General features: G+C 39.2%; 1 protein-coding gene across 1 annotated transcript in view; it reads left to right on the top strand.

The window, feature by feature from the left end:
* The first annotated feature begins 12,321 nt into the window (after positions 1-12,321).
* Positions 12,322-26,731, top strand: part of RECK (reversion inducing cysteine rich protein with kazal motifs) — a 44,341-nt gene continuing 29,931 nt past the window's right edge. Inside the window, exons 1-5 of the mRNA XM_057379057.1 lie at positions 12,322-12,503; positions 14,740-14,798; positions 19,443-19,517; positions 21,471-21,507; positions 25,716-25,801. Coding sequence (XP_057235040.1) covers positions 12,425-12,503; positions 14,740-14,798; positions 19,443-19,517; positions 21,471-21,507; positions 25,716-25,801 — 336 coding nt within the window. The 5' untranslated portion in view covers positions 12,322-12,424. The remainder of the gene's footprint in view (positions 12,504-14,739; positions 14,799-19,442; positions 19,518-21,470; positions 21,508-25,715; positions 25,802-26,731) is intronic.

Below are 26,731 nucleotides of genomic sequence, written 5' to 3'. Positions count from 1 at the left end.
AGAAAATCTTGGTCATGTCCTTTTAAGGCTCCTTCTAGGGGGGAAAGGGAGTTACATTGTACTTCATTTTTGTTCAACCTTATAATTCACTTGAAATTTTTGATAGAGAAAATAACTTTTTGAAGTATCTAAATTATATGGCTTTGAAACCTTTTTTTCTTAGAAGCCTGTAACTTTTCAGATAGTTATCTCTGGTTTTGCTTGCCATTGCTTAAGGAGAGGTTAGAAAAGAACACATGATATGAAACAGAGGCTCTTCATTTCCTTTTTCCACACTAAAACAACAAACATTCAAGTTCTCTTACATGTTATGGGTCTGGAGAAGAGTGCCCATTGCAAATCTGTCAAAAATTAATTACATAGTTTATTCATTTACTTAAATCCTAATCAAACCAAATTTTACTTAAGAAGTTATTGTGCTGGTTTTGGCTGGGGTAGAGTTCATTTTCTTCACAGTTACTGGTATAAGGCTGTTTTGGATTTGTGCTGAGCACACAGTTGATAATATAGAGATGTTTTTGTTATTGCAGGGTTTATACAGAGCCAAGGCCTTTTCTGCTTTTCGTCCTGCTACTCTGGCAGGGAACGTGGGGGTGCTTGGGAGGTTGGGAGGAGACACAACCAGGATAAGTGACCCCAGCTGATCAGAGGGATATTCCAGATCACGACACKATGCTCAGTATATAAAGTGGGGGGAAGAAGGAGGAAGGGGGGACATTTGGACTGATGCTGTTTGTCTTCCCAAGCCRCCATTATATGTGATGGGGCTCTGCTTTCCTGGGGGATGCTGAACACCTGCCTGTCCATGGTCAGCAGTGAATTAATGTTTGTTTGCTTCACTTATGTGCATGGATTTTACTTTCCCTATTAAACTGTCCTTATCTCAACCCACAGATCTTCCTGCTTTTGCCCTCACAATTCACTCCCTCATCCTTCTGGTGGGGCAGTGGGGCAGTGGCTGCGTGGGGCTTGGATGCTGGCTGGGGTTAAACCAAGAGAGTTGGTGAAACAGAAATGTGCTCTTTACAATAAGACCCAGAAAGAACAGATTTTATGGAATTACAACTCTTACCAGTCCATGAGTTCACTGTCATTGGCACGAAAAGGACCATTTGACACGGAATAAGGAATGTGTTTTGATTTTTTCATCTTAAAACAAACTCTGGTGTTAGTTCGTAGCTTTACTGATGGATTTACTGATCCATTCCTGCCATACCAATTTATTTTCAAATGCAAGCATAGTAACAAAAGTTAATGAGAAGAATTTCCTTTTTCTTTTAGGGCTCATTGCGTCAGATATGACATCAAGAAATTGCAGTAGAAAATCAGCCCTGCTACCACAAAAAAAGTCACTGTTTAACTACATGCAGTTGATAATTTATAGGTGTTTACTTTTTGTTGCAAATGGTCTTGTACATCCACATATTAAAATATTTGGATCAGAAGGTAAACCAGCAACAGCACATAGGCATTTAAAAATTAAAATACCTTCATTAAGAATTATGCCACTGCATTGCTGACCTTGGAAAGGARTTTTCATTGTTCAAAAAATAATCTCTTTCATAACAAATTCTGAATTAAAAATAAACTTATAGCTAAAAAATCCACTGTGAGGAATATGTAGCATTTATTGGACAACTCATGTTGCATACAAAACACTGTGTGATATGTAGTCTCAGGAACAACCCAGCAATCTCATCAGAAATCCTAGTTCATTAACCCTAGTATCTCACAATTAATAATACGTGGGTCATCATTCATTCGTACTTAGAAAAGGCTAAATAGGATGAAAAGACTGATGAAAATCCTTAATGTCTGTTTTATATCATTGTACTTCCCAAAAGAATGGTCTTTTAATTATGAGTATTGATGGCTGAGTTGATTATAAAAAGTGATGCAGAAACAAGGCAGAAACAAGGATAACTTCTCAAAATATAATAAATATTACTAGAAAAGATTTTTAATCTAAACTGCCTTTATTCATAATGCTTTTTCAAAACCTTCCTGKTTTTTTTCCTCTCAAAATTTAAGACCAAAATAAAATCATTGAGCAATCATTTTAAGAATAATATTATTACAAAAGTATCTAAATAAATTAAACAACTGAATAGTCATTTAAAATAAGTAACATAAATTGTAAATAGATTATCTAATTTTGTAATGTCCTACATTAAAACACATAAACTACAGCATAAGTATGGAAAACTAATTACATTATAATTTTTTGGGATTGAGGTAATTTTATTTAGCTATGTATTTTCTGCACTGTGCTTTCTCAGACCTCTGCTATATGTTCTTCTGAAGAAAATAGTTCYATAACTATATTTAACTCAAAGCACTGATTTTGCCAAGATTTCCTGCTGTCAGTCATTCGCTCAAGGATCTACAGTAGCAATAGAGAAAGGAGGAGATATACAACTAGTTTTCTTGAAATTAATTCTATGGAGTTACTTCTCACTTCTTTCATACTGTCTCTAATTCCTTTTGGTCTGATTACTGGAAAAGACTGCTTTCATTAGCTTTTCCTAAAGAAACTCTTACAGAGCAGAGGATGGTGGTGCCAGGAGGTTGCTGAAGTGGTTGTGGACACAGCACTGCAGTATATGGAGTGCCTGCCCAAGGCCAGAGCAAACAGAATTTCTCCTGCAAATACATGGTAAGTGAAGTCAAAAAATCCTCATTTTCTGCCTCCTTGGAAGCATTTGAGGCCTAACACCTATGATGTGCAATCCCAGTTTGTTCTACTATATCTTAAAACACAAGAAGTCACACAGAGAATTGGATAGTCAATAAGGAGATTGAACTTTGTGCTARAAAGAGATGAAAACTAGGAGCTTGTGAACATGGGAGATGAGTCCTGACATTTAGAAAATGTTCTCAAATGAAGACTGTTTCCTAGAGATTGAAACTGTTTTGTTTGTGCTGTATTTTGTGATGATTAGGCCTTGTTCTGAGGCTGAAAATGAAACTTTTGGGTTTCAGTCTCCAGAAAAACCAAAAAATCTCAGCAACTCCCTTTGTCAGGTTTCTCTTCCAGCACACGGTTACAGGTGATCACTGGCAAAGGTCCAGCCAGAAGAAGGGTGCTTCCAGCTGCTCCAGGTTTGTCCACGAGCACTTCAGATGCCCAAAAAAAGCTCTTGGCAGCAGTCTCTGCCCTGTTGGTAAAGGCACCATATACAGCCTGTAGGACTGTGTGGAGATTCAGGGAAGAAAAGGCCTGAAAAAAAGATAGTGGAAATCATCAAAGCTCTCACACTCCTCCAAAGGGAGATAAGCCATATCCATGTTCTGGTAAACATTTGCCTAGACTATTTCTGAAACATTTKCCAGACTATTTCTAGTGGATATTCTACAGCTTCCCTAGGCAGTACATTCCAATACTTCACTAGCCTTATCTTTAGAAGTGTTTTTTATGCCCAACCCAAATCTTTCTTGCCTCTGTTCTTGTGAAGGAAAATAACCTGTTTGTCACTTGTGACACAGCTTGTCTGTGAAAAAATGCTTGTTGACTCTTGCTTGCTCTCACGGTGGCTGAAAAATAATATTGGATGACTTAACAAGGCAGATTTTTTTCGCCAAAACAATCAAAATAAAATGGTTGGTATAAAAATTTTTATTTTTTTTCTTTTGCTCATCTTCAAAAGAATCACTACCCACTATCCCAATCTTTCAATATGTTCCCAATCCTTCACAAACTGTCAAAATAACATCAGGTCCCAACAGTGCTTCAGCAGGTTTAGTTCCTGTGATGAGCAAACCACCTTGAGCTAATCTGAAGACAATACTCTACTTGTCTCACTTTTTCTCACTGAGTGATGTAGTGAGATAGCTACCAACTTCTAGAAGTTTCAAATTAATTACATTCAACAATTTGGCATTAATTACCTATAGTAATTTGGGAGTTGGAGCTTAATAATCCTTAAGGCCTTTTCCGACCCATTCTGTGATAATGTCAAGGTTTAACTAACACAGATAAAATAATCTGCCACTTCCTGTGAGAGCATTTCTGCTTTGCTGTGGCACTTCAGCATTTCTACGTCCCTGATTTGATAATTAATAGATAATACCTAATTTCAATTGAATATGATAATGCTAACTTCAAAACTACATTAATTAAACTTTCATTTTGAAGTATTCTTACCTTAATTCGAGGCCTTGCATTTACACATTCCTGGACAAAGAATCAGATGTTGGGAACAATCCTAGACTTGGCACAAGGTGGTACATGGCACAGAACTTCTCGACARCTCGATTTTGGCTGAAGGCTTTGATGCACATGAGCACATTGACATGTCAGCATTTGCTCTTATTCTATGGGCAGTTTAGTAAAGGTGACTCATAAAGAACATTTAGTACTGGTGAGTCAAAAAAAAAAAGAGAGTTTTTCTAAATCCGTAAGTAGAACTAGGGATGCCTTGTCAATGAGTCGGTGTTTTAACGACTAATCAGCAATACTAGAATTGTACTACTAACAAAAAAATTGTTTTGTCACAATAATAAACAGTATAAAAATAACAAACATTAAGCTCACCAGCCAGGAAATCCATGTTCTGTTCCCTTACCTGCAYTGCACCTGGAAGCATGGCCTCAGTGCCTTCTGGAAAGAATGAGTTTGCTTTGCTGCTTTTGCACCTTTTTAGGAGCAAGACAGAGTCTTTAGGCATTTTGTAGAAATGGTAGCTTCAAAATCTCACACTGTTCTTTACAATGCTGTGTTTTGCTAGTATGTAAGGTATTCAGAAGCTGCAGATGCTTCACAGGGATACATGACTGACAGTATGATCCTTTGGAAAAAATTGGGGAATGCAAGAGGAAGAGCAAGGAATGAAAAATTCCTGCGAGTGTGCTAGCTCCAGACATGCTATCTGCTTTCAGCTGTTGGGTTTTTTCTGTTCAGTGGAGGTCTTCTTAACTTGTTTTTCTTCCATTGTTGCACATGTACTTCAAGTTAYATTCTGAGCGGCTTTTAATATGTATGATATTTTTTTCCCTCATTTTGGATTCCTAGCATAGCTATAAAATTCCTCATGTCCTTTACAAAGAAGAGGACCTCAGGCTAGTTACCATGATGCTGGTGATCCAGAGGCAACTAGCTGCTTGTGTGTGCTGCTTTTCTCTGGCCTGCAGATAACAGACTAAGAGATCAAAGAGTGGATTCTATTATTTGATTCAGTGCTGGCTGACGTGAGGAACAGCTCACCCCCACAAATATGAAGGAGCACAGAGGCAGGATGGGGAATCCCTGCAGCCCAGTAAGAGGAATGGAGCCCCTTGTCCCAGAGCTGCCCTGGGAAGCCATCAGCCTTGCTGATGTGAGTCCAGCTGTGAGTCCAGCTGTGAGTCCAGCTGTGAGTCCCAGATGATGAGCCTGCTGCTGGAGAGGCTCTCTGGGTCTGGCCCCTGGCTGCCGGACTTGCCACAGCACGGTTCGGGGAGGAACCAAAGGTGGGGAAAGGGAGGGAGGGAGGGAAGGAACAAGCATAGGAGAAGAGAGGGAAAAGGGTACGAAAGGGGCTGGTTGTGTGTGAACAGGGGGATGGTCATCACACTTAAGGTCATTAYACTTCAGTCATTACATTAAGGCTGCACCCTCTGCTGCACTGGCACATTCTGTCCTGTTCCATCGAGAAACTCCATTTCTAACTACTAWAAATACATTTTTATTTAAAGACAGCTTTTTCTTTAGGAATCRAAGAAGAATTTAAAGTACCATTTAGGATTGTGTTTCACTATCTCTCCCCTATCTTCAAAGCTAGGATGTACAGAACAGCAAAAACCACACCAGAGGGCTYTCAGACCCTGTAAGTTGTTTTAAAGATAAAATTTTGGTTCTGTTTTTGAAAATACTCTGGCACCTCTAAATGTACAAGATGTAACTATAGCTTGACAAAGCACACTTAATATCATTCCCCCTTCCCCAGCTTTCATCTCATTAATGTGTCTTCCATATGTGCTACCTGCTGAATTGAAACATAACAAATAGTGCATGTAACATATATAGGATAGCATAAAGGGAATCATTTATTTAATTTGTGACATCACTAAATTATTACTTGATTTTCCTTTTTGGCATTAGTAAGAACTTTTAAAGCAAGCTACTTTTTAATTTTGTCCTTTTAAGGTGTTATGCGATGGACTTCATTATGTTTTTGGGAGGCTACTTATTCTCAGGCTTTGCATGGGAAGAGGGTGGGCACACAGAAAGGTGAGGGACTCACAGCTTTTGTCTGGAATGTCGCTATCCACATCTGCCTCTGTTCCACTGGARGAGCTGAGCTTTGGAGAATGGCAATCCACCAGCACAGCTAAGGATACAGGAAGAAGCGTCTGGTGAAGGAACTCAGGAAGTTAAAGCATGAAGTGTATGCAATGCTTCCAAGCAGTCAATTTCAATTTTATATTTCACTACACAGCTCTTGCTCTCACTGCCCCACTGCTCAGTCGCAGTGCATGCCTCACTCTCCATTCTTCTCAGACACAAGGACTTCTCCTTCCCTAACAAAGACATCGGAGTTTTCTATAAAACTTCCTTCACTCTTAAATTTAGTATGTAAATTATGCATATCTATACATTTTTTTTATTAAGAGCAGCTACAGAAGCAGGGATAAATAAGGCACTTTTCAAAATTTTAATCAAGGCATTTTGATAGGAATTCCAGATTAATGCACACTAGCAAAGTTGTACCCTAATTCACTTATGTCACTCAAGCATAGGTACAAGTGGGAATAGGCACTGAGCTGTAATTTAAGTAATTATAATGATATCATGACCGAATTTGCTAGCTAATTTATGGAATAGCAAGAATAAAACAATTTCATTGTAGCTAAACTGATTAGTTTTAGCAAGTTTAACTAAGACTGATTTAAATAATGTGACACAAACTGGTTGCAAAAAATGGAATTTTATGCCTTCCCCTTCCTTTTTTATTTAACCTGCCAGTCTACATTGATTTTTTTTTCTATTGGAAGGCAGAAGCAACTGCACAATTTTCAATTAGCAGCATAAATTATTTCATACCACCCACACCCCTTTCTGAAAAGCTTACAGACACTTTCCGTGTTCATACGGAAATAAATGTATAGCAGTGAATGAATTATACACAATCCTTCAAAGATTACTAATTGAGGGAGAATTATAGTCGCTAAAACATGAAAGCTCTTTSGGTGCTTTAAAATATCTCACTGTAGGTGCAGGTTATGATGTAATTTTTAGCACAATTTCATAGTACAGAAAAACATAAAAATAACCTTTGGAAAACATTCCAGCAGCAATTTTGTCCTTAAACACCATATGGAGAAGTAACTAATCCTATACACAACTAGATGATTCAGTGGGATAATCCACAGAAGAATTTCCATATGGCATTCTCAATGTTCTTCGACACATCCTTTTCTATCTCCAGCCCATGCTTATGAAATACTGGCAGATGCACTGCTGCCACAGAAGCCTGAGTTGAAAAGCAAAATGAATATCCATTTTATCTGTATCCAAAGACACAGATGACACATGGATGTGTCATCAGTTGCTGAATGCTGTTATTTGTCCTCTTGGGTGGTGAGCCAAGGCCAGAGAGAAGATAGGATTTCAACTGGCGTGGGTATAGCCCATCTCTGCTATGGTACAGGGTGTCAGACTTGAGTTTAGATTCAGATTTAGATCATTAGGATGGCTGAAGGATTTGACTGGATTCTGTTTTGACACGATTCTGTTTGAAACACTCTTTTTCCACATTCTGAAGGGATGAATTTGCTATTTCCCAAACTCCAGGGTTTGCCAGTGTAATATCCCTGATTTCCAACTTCTCAAACTGAAAACTCAAACTGAAAACCAACTTTTTTTGYCTCCTACCAATCCCTTAATATTATTCTAGAAAACAATTTGAAATTATCTGTCCACCTAAAGGGTCTTTTACATGAAGTTACTCCAGAGACTTTCTAGCAACCCTGGCCTACGTGCAGTGGTCTTGAATGCAGGAAATGGATACAGATCCATTAATACATATCTCCATTATAAAAAATACATAGCACAGAGACTGCAGAGCATACAAAGCAAGTAAAGAGCAAAAAGCATCTGGTCAAAAAGTGTACAGGTACCTTGGTGTCTTCTTTGGGCATTATTTTTAGCATCATCCTCTTTAGCATGGAAGGACATAGCAATTACACTTCACCAATTCATTTCTTCTTYTCTGTCAAAGAGAACAAATTGTCTTGATGCTCCCATCAGTCCACAACCTGGTTTTAAATTATTCATTTCATAATCTCTGTTACCAAGAAGTGTATTTTACTTCACTCAGCATTCTCTTTTGAAGAGAAGCAGACATGGCTGCTTAATCCTGTAACTGATTTCAGGAGCTTAAAATTTRGACTGACAGGTGAGTTTAGCTTCAGGTTGTCTGCTCTGTTGAGAAAATGTATGCGATCTGAAGCAGAGCCAGATTTCTCATGGTACTTTCTCTGAACATCAGAAGTGCCTCTCAGCAAGCATCAGATCCATTTCAAATTCCTTCCTAAAACAGTAGAATAGTTTCTTAACTTACACTTGCTGATGATGACAGAATCTTATTTACTGCTTTATTACCTTCACAGCAATTTTTAATTAATTATATATTCTTCAATTATTTAATCACTTTCAGTTGGCTATTTTTCCAGATTTCATGTATGCAACATTAATTATTTGTCTATGGTGAGATTTTATGATCTCTAATATGTAACAYGTGTTCAACTTGCTCAAAATTAATTGCAGACATTGTATTTGGCATTAATATATATATTTAATTTGCTTTAATTTCACATCTGTGTTGCTTTATATACAGCATTCTTTATCAGCATAAATGTACACTGCTTCTAGTGCGTGTAATAGCAGCCACCAAACCCACCTTTTGCATTAACTGTTAACTTTTTACCTTTTAATATAATTCTGGTTTTACAGGTAAAACAAACAAACAAATAAACAAACAACAACAACGAAAAAAGTAATTTGAAAATAATTTATCTTTCTWACTCATTATTAATTATTTGGAAAATCAGATGGAAAACGCTGGCTGAGATCTAACAGAGAAAATACAAAATTACTAAGCTTTGCCTGAACAAGAAGGTTTCCTTGTTTAAGAAAAAAATCTTTGAAAGAGGTTTTGTTGGGRAAATCCATCCTTAGCCTGAAGGAACAGGCAACAGCCTCACCCACTAGCTAGCAGCTTGTTAGGGACAGCCCCAGGACTGGTCCCACAGCTCCTATCAGTTTGCCTGGAGACACATCTGAGGCGGCTCTACAGCCCTGACTGGTTCCAACCAGAGATGAAACCAAACAAGCCTCAGCACAGGAAAACAATCCAACACACACTAGGAATCTGGCACTGGCTTATCATGCAGGTATCTAGTTGTTGATACACAGATTAGACAAATTAATGGTAATTAGGGGAACTCCACAAGTAGTGTAAGTACCTTTCCAATTGCAAGGTGGATATATCCTGAGAATTACAGCAAAGCAACTGTGCACATCTCAAGTGAGATACAATATGTAATATTCAAATACAGGATACCACCATCAGCCCACAAAGTGCTCTGCTGAAACACACAGAGAGTTGGCACACTGACAGTTTGGATTTGAGGAAAATGTGGCATCCTTTTACTTTCTGAAGGGATCCTGATCATGTCAGATCTCTTTCAGTAGAATGTATGTTTGGACCAGTAACTCAGACTGTGACTACAGCAGAATCTTCACCTGTTGCTGAGGGAGACTTCAACATAAAATATGGAGTAATATTCAGCAATTTTTAGGATAAGAAATTAGGATCAAATGCTACTCAGCATAAAGTACAACAAACTAATTATTCAAGATAATACAAAAGCGTAGCAGACATCATTATATTCTAGGCAATAGAAAACATAGTGTATAGAATAAAGTGTTAAAGTGTTCCTTTCCCTCTAGCAGTTGACAGGAACAGCAAAAAACTATATAACACTTGAAGAAGGGTTTCTGTCTTGTCACCAGACTTTAAAATTATGCTGTCAGCATATTTGTAGCAAACTGCTTTGCACTGAGGCATTTAATTATTTCAAGTCCCAGAATTCCACTTCCCATTCTTGAATGCTGGTAGGAAKCAGTTTCCAATGGATGCTGTTTGAAAAAGCCGATGCACATGGTTTAACTCGAAAACAGTAGCCTGCAGATTCAACTCCCAACTCCAACCTCCCAAGGACARAACTCTTGTCTTCCTAGAACAATTTGTTTAAACTGTACACTGCTCTTACTGAAAGCAGAATTTCAGAAGCTTATGTCATTTCAAAGTTCAGTTTGCTGCTTAAAAGTGAAGGAAATACTTTCGGTGGTCTCGAATATTTCATCTGGAATTGAAGAGGTGAATTGTCAGACCTACCTGCATCTTTTTTCTGCCCCCCCCCCCCCCCCATTTGCCTGGGGGGCAAATTACTATTGCTAATGATTTGGCACGAGTGGCACTCAGGGGATGCACAGCAGTTCACCCTCATCCCAAATCAAGGCAAATTAAACCATTTAGCATTACTGGGGGAAAATGCACCTAAACTGTTCAGGCCCCTGGTATCTTCAGAGAAGCTAAACTAGCCCACAAATTCGGCCGWCATGCTATTTTTCCATTGGGATTTGCTGCCGCCTCGTGGGCTCGCCGTGAACTTTAAGTTCCAAGATCKAAAATTAGCAGAAGTTAACCTCTCTGGCGTCCTAGCATCATTTCCGTCCCGGTGTGAAAAGATTTTTGTGTAATCAGGTTACATTTGCAACTTTTCACTTTCTTGAATTCACAGTTATAGAAATAAAAGACGACTAATTAAAATACAACTAAATATACTGCTACTTTTTACAGCTTTGCTTCACAAAGAAGTGATACACTTTAGTCACTATACGCTGGTGTACAGAGAGAGAGGAAAAAAACTTTTTCATCTTATCGTTCTCCTGGATTGCCTTAGTTTGTTTTTTKATTCATTTTGCTTTGTGGACCATTTATGAACTTGATATTAGAATTAAAGTGTTTCTACAGATTCACCAGGCTGTATAAGACCATGGAGTCCTTAACGACTTGGTAGTTTGTCTTTGGAGAAGGAGGTCACGGGGCTTTTAGACTGGAAAAAGGATAAGCAGTTTGTGGGATACTGAATTCTATAGGGTCTTCAGAATTTTCCTGCTTTACTGTTGCTGGAAAATCTGATGAGACGCTAAGATGCTCATTCAAAGGCTGGAGATGTCAGATCCTGATCCATTGACCTTGGAATGGCCGGACATCCAGGCAAAAATGTTACAAGTTATGAAATGAGCGGTAACTTAAGTTCATTTTAACTTCATTGGACATCTTACATGTAATTTCTCTTAAATTCTTTTAAAAAAAAATAAAAAAAAAAAAAAAAAAAAAAAAGCAGGGGAGGCGATAATTTGATCTCTACATGGAAAATAAACTGCAGTGGTGGCTCCTACTGTTCACAGGTTTCTTCAGCTGCAGACTCTTTTTTCTAATTGTACTTAATTGTACAATTAAATTTTTTAACTGTATTTTTGTATAATTTTAATTCAGCCCTGTGGACTGAATCTGATGCTGATGATTGATCAGCATGAAGGTGCAGCCATGACAGCCTCYTCACCTGTGCCCTTTGTGGGTATCCTCCCAGCTCAGGTGTCATTCTCCTACATAACCCATGCTTGGGGCCAGTCGGGTCATTTCTCCCTCACAGTCACTAGATACACAAAGTAATTTCAAGCAGAAAACATTGTTACAAAGCCTTACAGTCATAGATATCACAGCATGGTTTGGGTTGGAAGAGACCTTAAGACCATCTATCTCCAGCCCCGCTGCCATGGGCAGGAACACCTTTCACTAGACCAGGTTGTTCAGGGTCCCAATGCAACCTGGCCTTGGACACTTCCAGGGATGGGGCATCCACAGCTTCTCTGGGCAACCCATTCCAGTGCACCACCACCCTCACAGTAAAGAATTTCTTCCAAATATCTAATCTAAATCAGTCCTCTTTCAGTTAAAAACTATTCCCCTTTGTCCTGTCCCTGTTTGCCCGGGTAAGGAGTCAATCTCCCTCCTCTTCACAAGCCCCCTTTAAGTACTGTAAGGTTGCAACCAACGCTCTAAAAGTGATGGGTAGGAACACGTTCTTCATTCAAACACTAGATATAAACAGAAATAAACTACTTCAACGGAGTGTGTGCCCCCTTCTCCTCTCCCTTGCCCTCTTTCCAGCCGGAGGAGGAGGAGGAGGAGGAGGAGCGGCGCACTCGGTGGGGCGGGGCGTGGCGGCGCGGGGCTGACCGGAGGTGGCGCTGCCGGCTGCAGATCCCGCCCGTCCGTCCGTCCGTCCGTCYGTCTGTCTGTCTGTCTGTCTGTCTGTCCGTGCGGCGGGCGGGGGTCGCGGGGCGGGGCCGGCGTGGGTTCCAGACCCAGCCATGGCGGCGGCGGCCGCTCCGTGGCCCTGGGCCGTGCTGTGCCTGGCGGCGGCCCCGCTGCTCTGCTCCGCGGCGGCCGGTGAGTGGCGACCGGGGGAGGCAGCGGGGGGAGGCGGCTCCGCGGGTCCTTCTCTACAACATGGCGCAGGGGCGGCGTCGCCCGCGGGGTTGGGGCGCCGCGGGACGCTCCTGTCGGGCCGGAGCCGGGGCGGGATGCGGGAGCCGGGGCGGGATGCGGGAGCCGGGAGTGAGGGGGGACGGCGCCCCGGCACCACCACGCCCCGGCACCACTGCTCCCCCGCACCTGCTCCGCGCCCGGGAAGCGGCGGCGGTGCCGTCCCGGTGCCGGTCGGGGTTGGTGCCTGCCCCGGCTCCCTGGGGAGGGGGAGCGCCCGCCGGCATCCCTGCGGCGAGGACCGGAGCCGGGGAGAGGCATTTCGATAGCTTCCATAGCGGCCGGATATCCCACATCCCGCCCGGCAGCGTGACGGCCATAGACCCCTCCGTCTGCCCTAGCGGGTTCCGTGGCTCTGGGCCGGGATGTGTGCCTTCGGCTGTCACGCTGCCTGCGGGTGAATTTCCAGGACGGTGGTTTGAAATGGTCCCAGTGGGTAAAAACCGCCCGGGTTGCCATATGTAGTATCAAAACAGCCTGTTTGTTACAGGGGTTACATTTCTTGTTTTCAGTGGAAGAGTAATATCAAATATGGTATTGAGTGTTTAAAAAGTGAAGACCAGACGTTCAATGAACAGAAAGATATTGGTAGAATAGCTCTCTGCATAAAGTTGTGATAGCAGATATCTTGGCAATGTGTGTTCACAGCCCAGAAAGCCAATCGTGTCCAGGTTTCCCAGAGGATGGATGCTCCACTCCTGGATGTGTTCAAGCCRGGTTGGATGGKGCTCTGAGCAGTCTGGTCTAGTGGAAGGTGTCCCTGCCCATGGCAGGGGGTTGAGTCTAGATGATCTTTAAGGTCTCTTCCAGCCCAAACTATTCTAGGATTCTGAGTCTGTAACTTCTTGGCAGGACCAGAAAAAAGAGTAGTGGAAAAAGAAGGCAGCACGAAGACAGATATCGGAAAACATCTTTTGATAAATAGATCACATTGTTATCACAGGGATGGAAAATACAAAACATATAATACTTGCAGTCACGTTTATAGGCATTTCATTGTTCTGTAGTTTTGGTTTGTAGTGAGGCTTGGTTTTAGGAGGAAGGCAGTAAAACAGTAGTGGAATGAAATATGGCATGCTCTGGCCCAGCTTTCTGTTGATAAACCTACTAATATTACATGGCCAAGTCCCTTTTTGATGGTTCAGTCAAAATCTATTTAATAAGGTGTTGTGAAATAAGACTTTTTTTTGGTTGTACCAATGTTCAGATGCAACTGAGCAGAAATCTATAATCGTTAAATGATCCTGTGTGTGAAGATGTGTGTGGAAGGAAGAGCTTTGAAGGAATGCCTCTGTTTTCTAAAATCCTGGTCCAAACACTAGAAAGAGAGGATGAAAATGAGTACCAAGGCACTGTTCATTTTATATTGACCAAGCTTAACCATGAATGAACAAAATATTTTAATGGTGGGGGGTACAAAGCACAGCAGAGTATAATGCTGAAACTGCTGCTTTAAGCTTTGGTATTTCATGACTTCTCAGTGCTTTAGTTCTCTTTTTTTTTCCTCTTGATGTGTTCACATCTGTGTTTGTCTTCCATCCAGTCAGGCAAATCCAGTCCTTATCATCCATCACTAGTGAAACAATTTACGGTTTTGTTCCAAATTTTTTAGAGCCCAGAGTTCAATGAGCAGCTATGTGAAAAGAGGCTCCTGCTCTGATTTCCTTCACCACCTGTTCCTAACTGATTCTTGCACTTTTCAGATCCTGTGTGATCATTCAGTTTACCAAGGCACATAGTCTCTCCGGAGATTTTTGGTGGTTTTTGGGTTGTTTTTACTTTTTCATACTTACTCTTTTTTTAAGTTTTCCCTGAATTGATAAATTGCATTGTCCCATGGTAGAATTTGACAGGTGCCAAGCTAGAGCAAGTTAAGTAGCAGAATTGGGACTAGAAGCAGAAAGGGTGGSAGTGAGTGTTCAAGGATAATTGTTAGACTTCACTGATCTGCATCAGTTTCATGACAAAAAGTTTTCTTGTTCATTTTTTTGCCATTTGGGAAGGAAAATTTTTCATGGTCATCTGTGGACCAGACAAATTGTCTTGATAGGGCTTCAAGTGTGTATTTGTGTTCAGAAGTGATGGTTAAATGCTTCAAGTCTTTTAAATATCTTTTTTCCCTCCCCCTGCTTTTCCATAGGCCTGTCTTGTTGTTACCATGCAAAGGACAATTTAATGTGCCGTGATGTCTGTGAACAGGTAAGCTTGTTTTAATTTAACCCCATCAGGGTTGAAATTGTGCCTTTAGACAATGATGTAACAAGATTAAGGCTGTAAGCAAATCATCTTCTGTCTGGATGCTCTCTGTGAATTGTGAGATGTAATGTTATCAAAATGAGAACTGAAAAGTTTTAAAACTRTAGTTCTCTTTCCTTTTGTAGTGGAAAATGGCTTTTGCTGAAGTTGAGGAGAAATAGAGATACCAACTTGAAGCCACAATTTGGTCAAGAAGTGATAAGCAGGTTAGGAAATGGGAGGGGTGAAGGTATTTTACAGAATTTCTGTAATTTCCAAGTTCTGAGGAATTTTAACTGAMAGAAGATGCTGGTATTATTCTTTCTTCCTTCCAGTTCTTGTTTGTCCACTAACCATTTCATTATGATATACGGTTTTGTGAATGCAGCRAAAATCTGCTTATTTACTCTATTCATAAAGCTGTTTATTCTAAATTCAAGCTTGGAAAGTATTTTTCTATAACTTAGGTTTAGATTTGTACCTGTGGGTAGTAATTTGTACAGCTTTGTGTGTGTTCATATGTAGTTACCTAYATTTATCTACATAAAAATCTTGTGTCAGTAAATCTTGCATACATGTAAACATGATTTTTGTATTAAAATTGTGTTCTTACGTCATACTGCACTCTTTTCTTGTCTTCATTGCCCACTTTGGGGTTGTTCAAACAGTAAATTTGGTTATGATTAAGTTTATATTTATCTCTGATTGTACTAACAAAACTTTCACTTTAAATTGCRCTTTTTCCTCCCTGGTGCATCTAGAGAATACAACCAAATCTTCTTTCAGTTTTCATATTGTTAGACCACACAAGGAAAAGTCTTACAGTCTCTTTCATAAGATACTTTCTCAATTCCTGTAATAATTGTTGAAGCCCTTCCAGCATAAGTTCATCTCTGTGAATACAGGTAATCAAAACTATACATGGGATTATAAAAAAAAGTATACCACTCAGTCTTAAAAATTGTGTTCAAACTTAGATGTAAGTAAGAGAATTCCTGTATATAAAAAAATAATTGGTGAATTTAGTGGCAGCATTGAAACAGCATTTGGAATAATTTGTCCATTTCTTTCTTGTGTTTCATTGRTTTGAAGGTTCCAGCTTATCATGTGAATTCCTGTTGGCTCTTCATGAAAAGCCTCCAGCTTTTTACTGTCAAATTCCATCCCAGTGTTGCTATACTGGTTCTAATTATTGCATAGTTTTCTGTGGGTTTTGTAAGATACTCTGATCTTGCCTCATCTGGGTGATCTCCCTCTACTCAGATAATCAGCATATCCAGAGTCTTAGTGGTGAGAGGTCTAGAACAAGTCTGAAGCTGGACTGATGCCCCTCAAAGTGTTCTGTAAGGAGCTGCTGGGTTCCTAACCTTACATCACATCATGCTGGTGCCATCATTTTCTGAGTGATCCTTTGATGCAGTCCAACAAGCTGGCTGAAGGAGCTGTCTGCTGTTGTTTTACCGATTTTCTTCTTCTGTAACTTATTTATTTTGTGCAGCTGACAGCAGGAAGAAGTTTCGTGGCTTGTCTTTGGCTATGCACTTGCAGATTAGATTTGGGGCCTTAGAGCAGGTCCCGAGCACAGCCTTAGAGCAGTCCTCAAACAAGGTTCACTGRGCTAACCAACAGATTGTAAACAGTACCACCAGGGGAAAGACTCTCTATTGSAGGGCATGGAGGCACTCATCTGCAGATGAGACTTTCTGGCTAAAGTCATTTGGCTTTCAAGGGCTCAGATCTAGGATGTTGCWGGAATCACAAGGTTTTTTTGTCCTCAGACTCCTACCTGTTGTCTGCTCACCTGTATGGACACCAGTGCTAGTATTGAGGGAGGCTTTGCATGGGGAAAAGATAGCTACAGCCCAGGAACTGAGGTGAAAGGCACAGGACACCCAGTGATGTTGCCCTGGATCCTGCCAGTTAAGGAAAAAAGTTTGATGAAGGGTAAGGAATTCTGCTAACCAGTAAAACAGCTACTACAAGTGAGACCTTTGAAAAAGAGAACTTGCATTACAGATTTGTTTGTCAACTGACGTGATTCAAACATGTAATTATTTTGCATTCTAGTAAGTATTACTCCACTCTTAGCTTTGGAGCTAAGACCCTCATCTCCCTTATTTTCATAATTATTTGATTACGAYTGTTTTCATAATTATTTGATGTCAGATATTGTGGCAGGGAATAAGTGGGCTTCTCTTTCTTTAATTGACTTATTTTTTCCTTACTTTAGTTTTGAGAAGTTTCATAATGAGAAGTTTCCTGGCAGCATTTGTCTCTGTACCACTCCAGAGAWCTCCATCCACATGCTTGGAGGAGGAAAACACATTAATGTTCCAGGAATCTGAGTTGGCTAAACAGAGAAGTAATGAACAAGCTTTGGTGMAGAAGAGATGTGGTATAGAGAGTGTAGAAGCAGGGAAGTGTTATACAAGAGGAATTCAGAAAGTTTGCCAAGGCAAGTAAGGTTATATTGGGCAACACAAAGCTCARCTGGAATTGAGACTTGTAGAGGATGTCAGGGGGAACAATATGTTTTATGGCAATAGTTAAAGGTTGAAGGAAAAATGTAAAACTGTCGCTAAAGGCATGTGCAGTTTGAAAGCAAACCAGCTGAGGAATTAACCCCACACAAATATGTTGCAAGAATTTCCCAGTCAGAACTACAATTTAGCAGGAGAATTAAAATACAGACAATAGCAGAAAAACACCAGGTTAAACTGATAAAGTCAGGATACATCCTGTAACCCTGTTGGTCAGGGTGGTGGGAGCAGTCCAGTTAGATGATGGCTGCAGTCCTGTTGGGGTGATGGATGTGTTGGTCTTGCTGAAGATGGTGTTGGTCTTGTTGAAGTGGTGATCCTGAAGAAAGATTTAGTTTGTCTCTGGAGGTCCAGTGGTGGTTCTCAAACTCTTCTCYAGGAATCCAGTGAAATTAGTTCCCCACAGTGTTCCAAGCCTCAGTTTGTGTTGAGGTGGGAATGTTCAGTAAATCCCCTCTGTGCAGGTCATCTCACAATAGGATAGTGTAATTCCGTAAGTCATTCCAGGAGACCTTGATGGCCCATTAGCAGAGATGGCCCCTCATAGAGTGGCTGCTTCTTCTCCAGAGGGTTTTATCAAGGCTGAGTCACAGAGAGGATAAAGAACACTGCCCCACCTTTTCAGCTTATGGAGCTTGTAATAGAATAGTCTTCCACATAAATCTAGACAGGCAGCATGTGATTTAGCTTCAGTAAATCATTCCTGGTCAACCTGATTTGATAATAAGGCTGGATTGCTGGGTGAGGGGAAAGGCAAGGATGTAATTTGTGTTGACTGTAGCAAATTTTTAACCACTAAGTCYCTCAAAATCTTTGTATTCATTTTAGGATCATATGGGTTTGATGAATGGACAACTAAATGGGTAAAAAACTTGGGATTGTAAAATCAGGCTTAGAGATAGAGGTTAGTGGGTCCTATTTTGTCTGTGGACTAATAAGAAGTGGAATATCAAAGGGGTCTGCCCTGGGAYCTRTGCTKTTTAACATCTTTGTTAACAGTTTSTATGAGGTGRTGGATTTGACTCTYATTGAGTTTTTAGGCCATGTGAAGCTGAAAGGAAGATCCCCTTATCCAGAGGCACCTGGACAGATGGAAAAAACAGAYAGGTGGACACCATGGTCCAGTCTCATAGTTGACCCTTCTTTGCAGAGGARGTTGAAATAAATGGTCTTCTGAGATCCCTTCCAAGCTGAATTATTTTATGATTCTATGACCTCAGAAGACTTGAAATACTACTGCAGTTCTTTTTTTGCTCTCATTTCTGTAAACAAGTGCTATTGATGTCTCAATTTTCTTTGAATAACTTTATCATGTAAAATAGAACTGATACTTCATCATGTTAGAGTAGAACAAATTTAAAATAGAACTGTAATGTATTTTTCCTTCTGAAATTCATCTATGTTTCAGTTATTCATATAATTTCCATTTTCAAATCCCACATTAAAAGGTCTGTTTCCACTCCTCTAGGTGACCAGTTTGAAACTTAATTAGGCTGCTAAAGGTACATCCTCAGTTGCACCTTATCTGGCCTAATCAGGCTCCTGGATGTTCAGTTTGCCTGTGGGTTCTATGCATTCCCCTGTTTGTTTTGATTGTCTCTTCAACTAGTCTAGGTTTTGTTTTCCCTCGTTACACAAAAATTACCTGTTTCAGCAATTTTTTGAAGTTTAATTGCTTAAGGTCATGTAATGATGTAGCAGAAGGTAAATTAAGTAAATAAAGTTGTATAATATTTTGTTTGTGGGACAGAAATCCTCTAATTCACATTGCCCTTTCACATTCAGTAGAAACTTTTTAATTGAAATRTTTGAGGAAGAAATTCTCATTCTCTTCCAAATAGAAGAATTGCTTCTTTACAAAAAATGCAACATATTAGAAAAACTACAAATACATAAAAGAAAATCCTAAATTTACATTTAAAATCCTAAATATGCCTAACACACTGTTAGGCACAGTTGTTGAAGAGTAGATATTAGTGCAACTAGAAACAGTGAAATCAATTTTAAAAAAAGTAATCGATGTGCAGTTACATTCTCTATGTTTTAAGGTTTGTTTCGTTTCTAACAGATTTTATCTTCTAAGAGTGATTCCCGTTTGAAGCACTTAATGCAGCGAGCACCTGAGTATTGTCCAGAATCAATGGTAAGGATTGCTGCAAAAACTCTTATAAGCCATTGTAAATTATACTACTTGTTATACAGTGGCTTGTATAAGCTATAAAATGCAACAAAAAGCTTATGTGTGTTGTCTATGTTGTGAAAAATTGTACTGGGTGATTGTCACTTATGTTTTGATGACAGTGATTTAAATTAGATCATGTGTTCCAATACATGTGTGGCACAAAGCCTTAAGGTCTTGGCTAAGGCAAGGAGGCTGTGATAGCTGCACCACATTGTTTATGGACTTATCTGAGAAACTGGTGTAATGCTTTTATTGGATGAGTAAGATTATGTTTCCTGGAAGTTCTTTAGTGTCACTAAAGTTGTTCAGCTTCACTGAAAAAAAGAATGTAACCTGCTYCCTCTTTGAGGGACAATCTAATCAGGGAATTGATAAGTATTGTCATTCAGATTGAAAATTGTAAAGTCTTATCTCTTGGCAGCCTTTTGCTGTCAGAAAAGCCTGGTTTCTTCTGGCAATTTCAATTACTTCTGAATAGTATCAATGCTGTTGTAGCAAGCTTCAAACATGCTTAGCTCAAGTGGGCAATGAGTAGGAGTAGTAAATCTGGGAATAACACTTGATAAGCAACTTCACAAGATTGTGTTTGCTTATAGATCCTTTCCTTCTGGGTATCAAAATTCTGTCAGTTTTTTGTTTCTGTGGGTCAACAGCTCTAAGGTCTCAGAAAGTCATAGACAGCTCCTGATATGAGTAAAATCTGTCATGAAAACCCATCAAAGCATTTGGTTTGGCACTAGTTTTCTTTATCTTTCATTCCATGATAAGATGAGTAGAATCTTAACTGTGTAGTAGAGAAGTGCATTTTATAAGACAGGATTGGAGGTTATCTGGAAGGGGGAAAATGACACAATTATTTTTATAACTCCCAATTACTATCTTTATAAATGAGAAGTTAGCTGTCCATGTGTATCTTAAATTAATATCACTGAGCTAATGTCTAGATATATAAAATAGTTAACAGTTCAATTCATTATCATATTTGCTATTCTCAGATACCTCTTGTCTTGTTGGACAGGTGTTCTGGTGCCGTTTCAGAGATGAGCAGATAGGTTTAAATTCAATCAGATGGTCAGTATTCTGGAGCACTTGTTACAGACATTGTGTTGTCTGTGTATTTCTTCAATATAGTAGAAAGGACATTGCCTGGTAATAATTAATGAAGTAACTATCAGCACAGGATTTTATCTTAAAATCATAGGTTCTTTTAGGTTGGATCAAAGATCATTGAGTCCAACCATTAACTTTCTCATGAAATGAAGGAAGTCAACTGAATCAATGAGGTGGAACTCATAGAAGTGGTGGTTCTTTGCCATCTTCTTTTGATCTTGCTTTGGCTCTTGTCTAAGTGAAAAACTTCCACAGATACAGAGGAGGACAGTTTTGGATCATTAAATACAGATCCATTGCAACTTCAGTTCCTATGATGACAGATAGATGTGTCATTGTGTAACAGTATAGTTTGTTGTGTCAGTGCAATTGAAACCCCTATTTTGTTTTATGTGTGGTTATGTGTGTTAAGGGTATTTTAAAGCTGGTAGAAAGGAATGCTAAGGCAGTAAGCTTCTGCATAGGTCCTGGTCCTGGACAAATCTTATTCTTTGTCTAAGTTGCTGTTTAATTCTGTAAACACTGATGGAGAGAGCTGACTAGCTTATGTGTTCCAGATAACTATGTTGTGTTGTGTATTTGCAAAAGTGCTGTTATTGATTCCATGGTCTGTGGGTAGCAGCCTTCTCATCAGAGGAAATGGTACTCAACTTTTATCATTGCACTTCTTTAAAAGATGTTTAAACATAAGAATTCTTCCAACCAGATACTTAGAGTTAAAAATTCTGAAATTGGTGGTTTGAGTCTGCTAGAAACTCTTGTTCTGTAGACTTACTTTTGCTTAATTGCATTTTTACTTTTCAGAGAGAAGTGTGGGGTTGTATAAATTCTTCTTTGCCAGGTAAGAAACACCAGTTAGCTATTGAATCGTGTTGCTTTTTAACCCTCTGTGTGTTTTGATATTGTGTCTGCTACCTGCACCAATAGATTTCATGATAATTTAACTTCAATTATATGTCTATTATCAACTGCTTGTGGTGTCTAGTTTCCTCTAGTACATAATAAGTTACCTGTGCATTTTATTATCACTCTTCCTAGTTAGAAAGTATTTCATATGTTTGTATACTTAAAGGTGTTCTTCCATGACAAATCCAGGATATATCAGCATTTCTTTCCTTTCAATTTTTTTTGCATTTTTTGGTTTTGTTACACCTTAGTCGGATCTACACAACCATTGATAATTATGACTTTATATGCAGTGTGATTTGAACAAGAACTGAGTAACACAGGGAAATAGTAAGAACTAGACAAACGATTTAATYGCAGAGGYTCAGATCATGAACCAAACTGCTTGRTTTGGTATAGTGGATTTAGAAAGTTAAAGCATAAATCACAAGACAGAGCTGTTAAAAGGGGAGATAAAAATAGATTAAATCAGRGTTAACTAGTTCATTGTATCATATGTAATTTCTAAAAGACTTTGAGTGAAATTAGCATGCTATAGTTGGAAAAGTGGGAGTGAGGAAAGAGGAGGCTGTACCAGTTTTASAGCATCTGCTCACATTCCCCCTCTCCTTCCTGTCCCCCCACCAGGCCTTGGAGGTAAGCTGTTGTTTCCAGGGCTTGTAAGGAGACTTTCTGTCTTACCGGATAAGTAAAACTAGCAAAATGTACTATCTTTTGGTGAAGGACCCATGCTCCACAGCTCACAGGAGGCTGGTCAGCTGGAAAGCAGCTTGGTAGAAACATACCTGGGAATCCTGGTAACCAGCAAGTGGAACATGGCCCAGCAATGTGCCCTTGTAGCAGCACTTAGACTGCATTAGCAAAAATGTTGCCTGCAGGTCAAGGGAGCTGATCCTTCCCCTCTACTCAGCACTGATGAGGCYAYATCAGGGATGCTGTGTCCAGTTCTGAGTATTTTGGGACAAGAAAACTGTGAACATGTTGGAGCGAGCTCAGCAAYGAGCCATTGTAAGGGGATAAAGGAGCTGGAACATATATGAGGGCAGGCTGAGAGTCTGTGTTAGGCAACTAGATRATCTTTCATAGCTCAAGAATCTGTAATGTACAGATGAATTTGATGAATTATCAGAACTATGAGCTCCAGTCAATTAATTCTGCACTGAAGGTGTATTTTCATCTAGAAGTGCAGATATCTTTATGACCTTGACAAGGAAATTAATTTATAAGTTGCTGTATTAAAATTGAACTTCAATGTCTTTTGAGAATGTGACATCAATTTTTTACTCATGAGCTTGTCTGCTGGTTGGATGTAACCTGGAGAGAGGGCCACTTACCAAGAAAATATTAATGACAGCTGAAAATTTTCAGCCTTCTTAATTTGGCATGTGTTTGTAGCTTGCTTCATTCGTWCTTTTATCACAGTTTAGTATAATTCCAACGTGTCTGAAAACCACAGGCYCTATATTGCACTAAATATGGTTACCTGATTACTCAGTAGTGATTCATGGGCAGCTGATCAGTGGTGACATTGCCCCTAAAGCTGTCCAGCTGTATTTRCCATGTGTTTCTCCTGGATACAGCTAGTTATTGCAGCAGAGATTTCTGGAAATCTTTCTTTCAAGTTGCACATTGCTTCTTTGATGATTTTTAGGTTGCTTATGCCTTATGTTATCAATCCTACTAATGAATGTTCTACCAAACATTACTGTTCTGATTGAAAGGAATCCCCACATAGGAATTTATGCAGAAACAACTGATGTTATTCTATGCCTAAAAAAAGAGCATAGTGAGTGATTGATTTGGCAATTAACTGTACATACGTAGTCAAATCTAGGTGCTTCAAATTCTGAATTTTTGAACACTGAATGCAAGCTACTGATAYGTGCATGACAACAATCTCTTTGACACTGTCAAAAAGATGCTCAACCTCTGAAAAGCTAATTTTGCACCCCAGYTGTGGAAGTGAAAGTTGAGCTGTACTTGAAGTTGTTCGTGACCTTCTCAGCTTCTTTGAACTAGTGTGAATTGGAAAGCTGAGCCAATACTCTGAATAGATGTCAAGAGGATTTTGAGAGTCTCCARAAAGACCTGTGGATCACTGGCTGGCTCACAGTGCCTGCAGAGGGTCTGGACYATTCAGATGGYCAAACTGCCAGAATACAGGCTACARCCAGAAGCTGTTCTGCACCTTTGCCCCTCTGCTCCCTCCACCTGCTATGCGATGCTGCTACCTTATTTGTGTCAAGCATTTAGATTTTAATTTGTATTAAAATAACTGTTATGCTTATTTTAATTTCCAGGGGGAATGKGTTAATTTAGTGGAGATTTTGCTCCTCCTTTATAAAATTGCCATTAGAGCATTTCTTGATTTGCCATTTGAGATATCATGAAACACAGATGCTGGCAAGACTTTCTATGCCACCTATGTTTGTAAAGCCAACAAAGTGTGTTTTAAGGGCAAGTTTCTTCATTAKCAGTACCAATTAGCCATTGTTTTCCATTGACTGCAATTATTTTTATTACTTCTTTCCAGCACTTTTTTCCAAGTGTTTTCTTAGCATTTAAATTTAAGATCACTGGTCTTGCTCCTAGCTCTTTTGCTTCCCTTTTTTAAACCTGGGAATTCCATGTGATATTTCCACTAGGCTTAAGAGCATTTTTTTAAATTAGGTTATTGGTTCTTTTACTTACTACTTTTTTATTATTTCTACATGAAGGATATAATTTGTGTATGTAATAAAGTACTGCTTTTTTTTTAATATTCATAACAAAAATGAGTAGTTCATTTGAGTTAAATAATTCTACCTCCTGTCCTAAGAAAAAGAACGTAAAAAGTTTGTCACAGCTGCTGGCCAGCTGCGTAGATCACACCTTCCCTGTATTTCTGTCTTTAAAGTTACATGAGAAATAGATACAGGAATGTGTTCTTTTGTTTTATTTCTGATGTCTTGAAAACATTAGAAAATCTGTATTTATTAATWGATTAAGAGGCTGAAACAACTTATGGCTGCAATTTGCTTCTTACCATATTTCTGTGTATTTTTGTTGTAAGAAATTAGGATAATGCAAATAGTGWAATAAATGGATTAAGAGAGACAGGGAGATTGGAAACTTTTACTGGAGATAGTTTTGTCTATGAAACTATGTTACTGGGGGAAAAAATGACAGAAGAAGTGTTGTGGATTAACCCAGCTAAGTGTCACACAATGTCTGTTCATTCCACCGTCAGTGCTGTAGAGGAGAGAATCAGAAAGGCAGAAGTCAGAAAACCCATGGGCTGGAATAAAGACAGTTTATGACTTGAAAACGGAAGGAAAAACAAAGAAAGGAGAAAAAATCCCAAACCCAAGAAAAGCAAGCAATGCAAAAGAAAGTAATTGCTTACCACCAACCAATGGTGCCCAGCCAGTCCCCAAGCAGTGGCAGCCCCTGCCATCCTCAACTCCTAGCTTTTATGGCTGAACATGGTGCCATGTGGTATGAAATGTCATCTGGCATCAGCTGCCCTGGCAGTGTCCCCTCCCAACCTCTTGTGCACTGCCAACCTACTTGTGAGTCCTTATGGGAAAAAAAAGGGCCTTGATGCTGCCTGTGTTTGCAGTAACTAAAACATCACTGTGTTAGTGACACTGTTTTAATCAGAAATCCAAAACATAATCCTATGCCTGCTCAGCTGAAGAAGTTTAACGCCATCCTGACYAAAACCACCACAGGAAGCTTGAAGGAAAAATAAGGAACATTTTCTGCATTGACAGAGTTGCTAGAAAAATGTGCTATTGAAACAAACAACAGGATGTCTCTGTAAGAAATTATGTTCTCAATCTTAATGWGTTTTTTTGTTTTATATTTCAGATTAGAGAGATTATGAAAATCTAATACTTCCATTGAATGTATAGAATAGTTTGCGTAAAGCATCTTTAAACTCAATGTATAGAAGGTACTTCATTAACTGCCAGTTTCAGCATTTATGAAAGCAYAGACTTACTCTTTTGTTGCTTAAASTTGGTTCGGAATTCCWAARAAAGTGTAATCTTGACTCAGATTTCTTGAATGAGAACAGGATTATCAAATTTGAAAAGGTGGAGGGAAGATGGTGACATAGTTTGTCTTTCTTCTCTGATAAGTCTCATCTTATTTCCAAAGGAGTTTTGAAGAAGTCTGATGGGTGGGTTGGCTTAGGCTGCTGTGAGCTGGCAATYGCTGTGGAGTGTCGGCAGGCATGTAAGCAGGTAAGGCTTTCACCTTACTGACTGAATCCAGACAGGTTCTGAAGCTCTCTTTGGTTATGCTGAACTTAATTTCCACTTATTTGTCACAGTCTCTACATAACTTTAAAATAATGTTGAGTGGAAGGCAACGTGTGGCTGGTCTTAAGCTCTCTTTTTTTGTATTGTCATATTTAGCAATACAGCACTGTAGTTAAGCCCCAAACAGATTTTTATGCCTCTTCAAAAAGGTTTTTGTTCATCAGACAGAAGAAAGGGGTTTTTTTGGTGTTAATAGAACCAGTATTTTTGTCAAGTAACAGTTTTAAGTATAATACATAARTTCATCAATGACCTTTTTATTAAAAATCCGTGAAGCATTTTATGATTTTTTTTTCCTAAATATGTGTTTGTGTCTTTAAAAACATCTTCAAAATGTAGGAACTTACTTATCACTGTGGAGAACAGATGTATTTAATACWCACACTTGTGAATGTTGTCTGTGTAGTCTTAGTTTTGACCAAGCAGCCTACTGCAAACTGCTGTCATTAAAAAAAAAAAATCTGCTTTCACCCGAGAACCCTTAGTTTAAACTGTGTGGMAAGAGATGAGCAGTGAGTACACAGTGTGGGAGAGAGATGAGGGGTGATTAAACAAACGGGATACTTTTGATCTTCTGAAAAGAAGATATGTTTACTCTCAACTGCATTTTTTAGCCATGTTTTCAAGTTTGTCCTAATGGTTAARTGTCTTCCAGACCTGATAAAGGCATATCTGTTTATTGCAGTCTTATGAAATTCTATTAATTTAATCTTATGATTGTTACATCACTTCTCTTTATTCTCCAAATCAGATGTTTGATTGCAGACTCTGTTATCTCAGAATTTTAACTATATTTTGTACTTTAGCAGGCTCTGGTTAAAACATTTCCTTTTTTTTTTTTTTTTTTTTTTT

This window comes from Malurus melanocephalus, unplaced genomic scaffold (genome assembly GCF_030028575.1).
Source record: "Malurus melanocephalus ecotype Western Australia unplaced genomic scaffold, MMel_1.1 scaffold_383, whole genome shotgun sequence".
Classification (NCBI taxonomy): domain Eukaryota; kingdom Metazoa; phylum Chordata; class Aves; order Passeriformes; family Maluridae; genus Malurus; species Malurus melanocephalus.
This window is presented reverse-complemented; position numbering and strand designations above follow the sequence as displayed.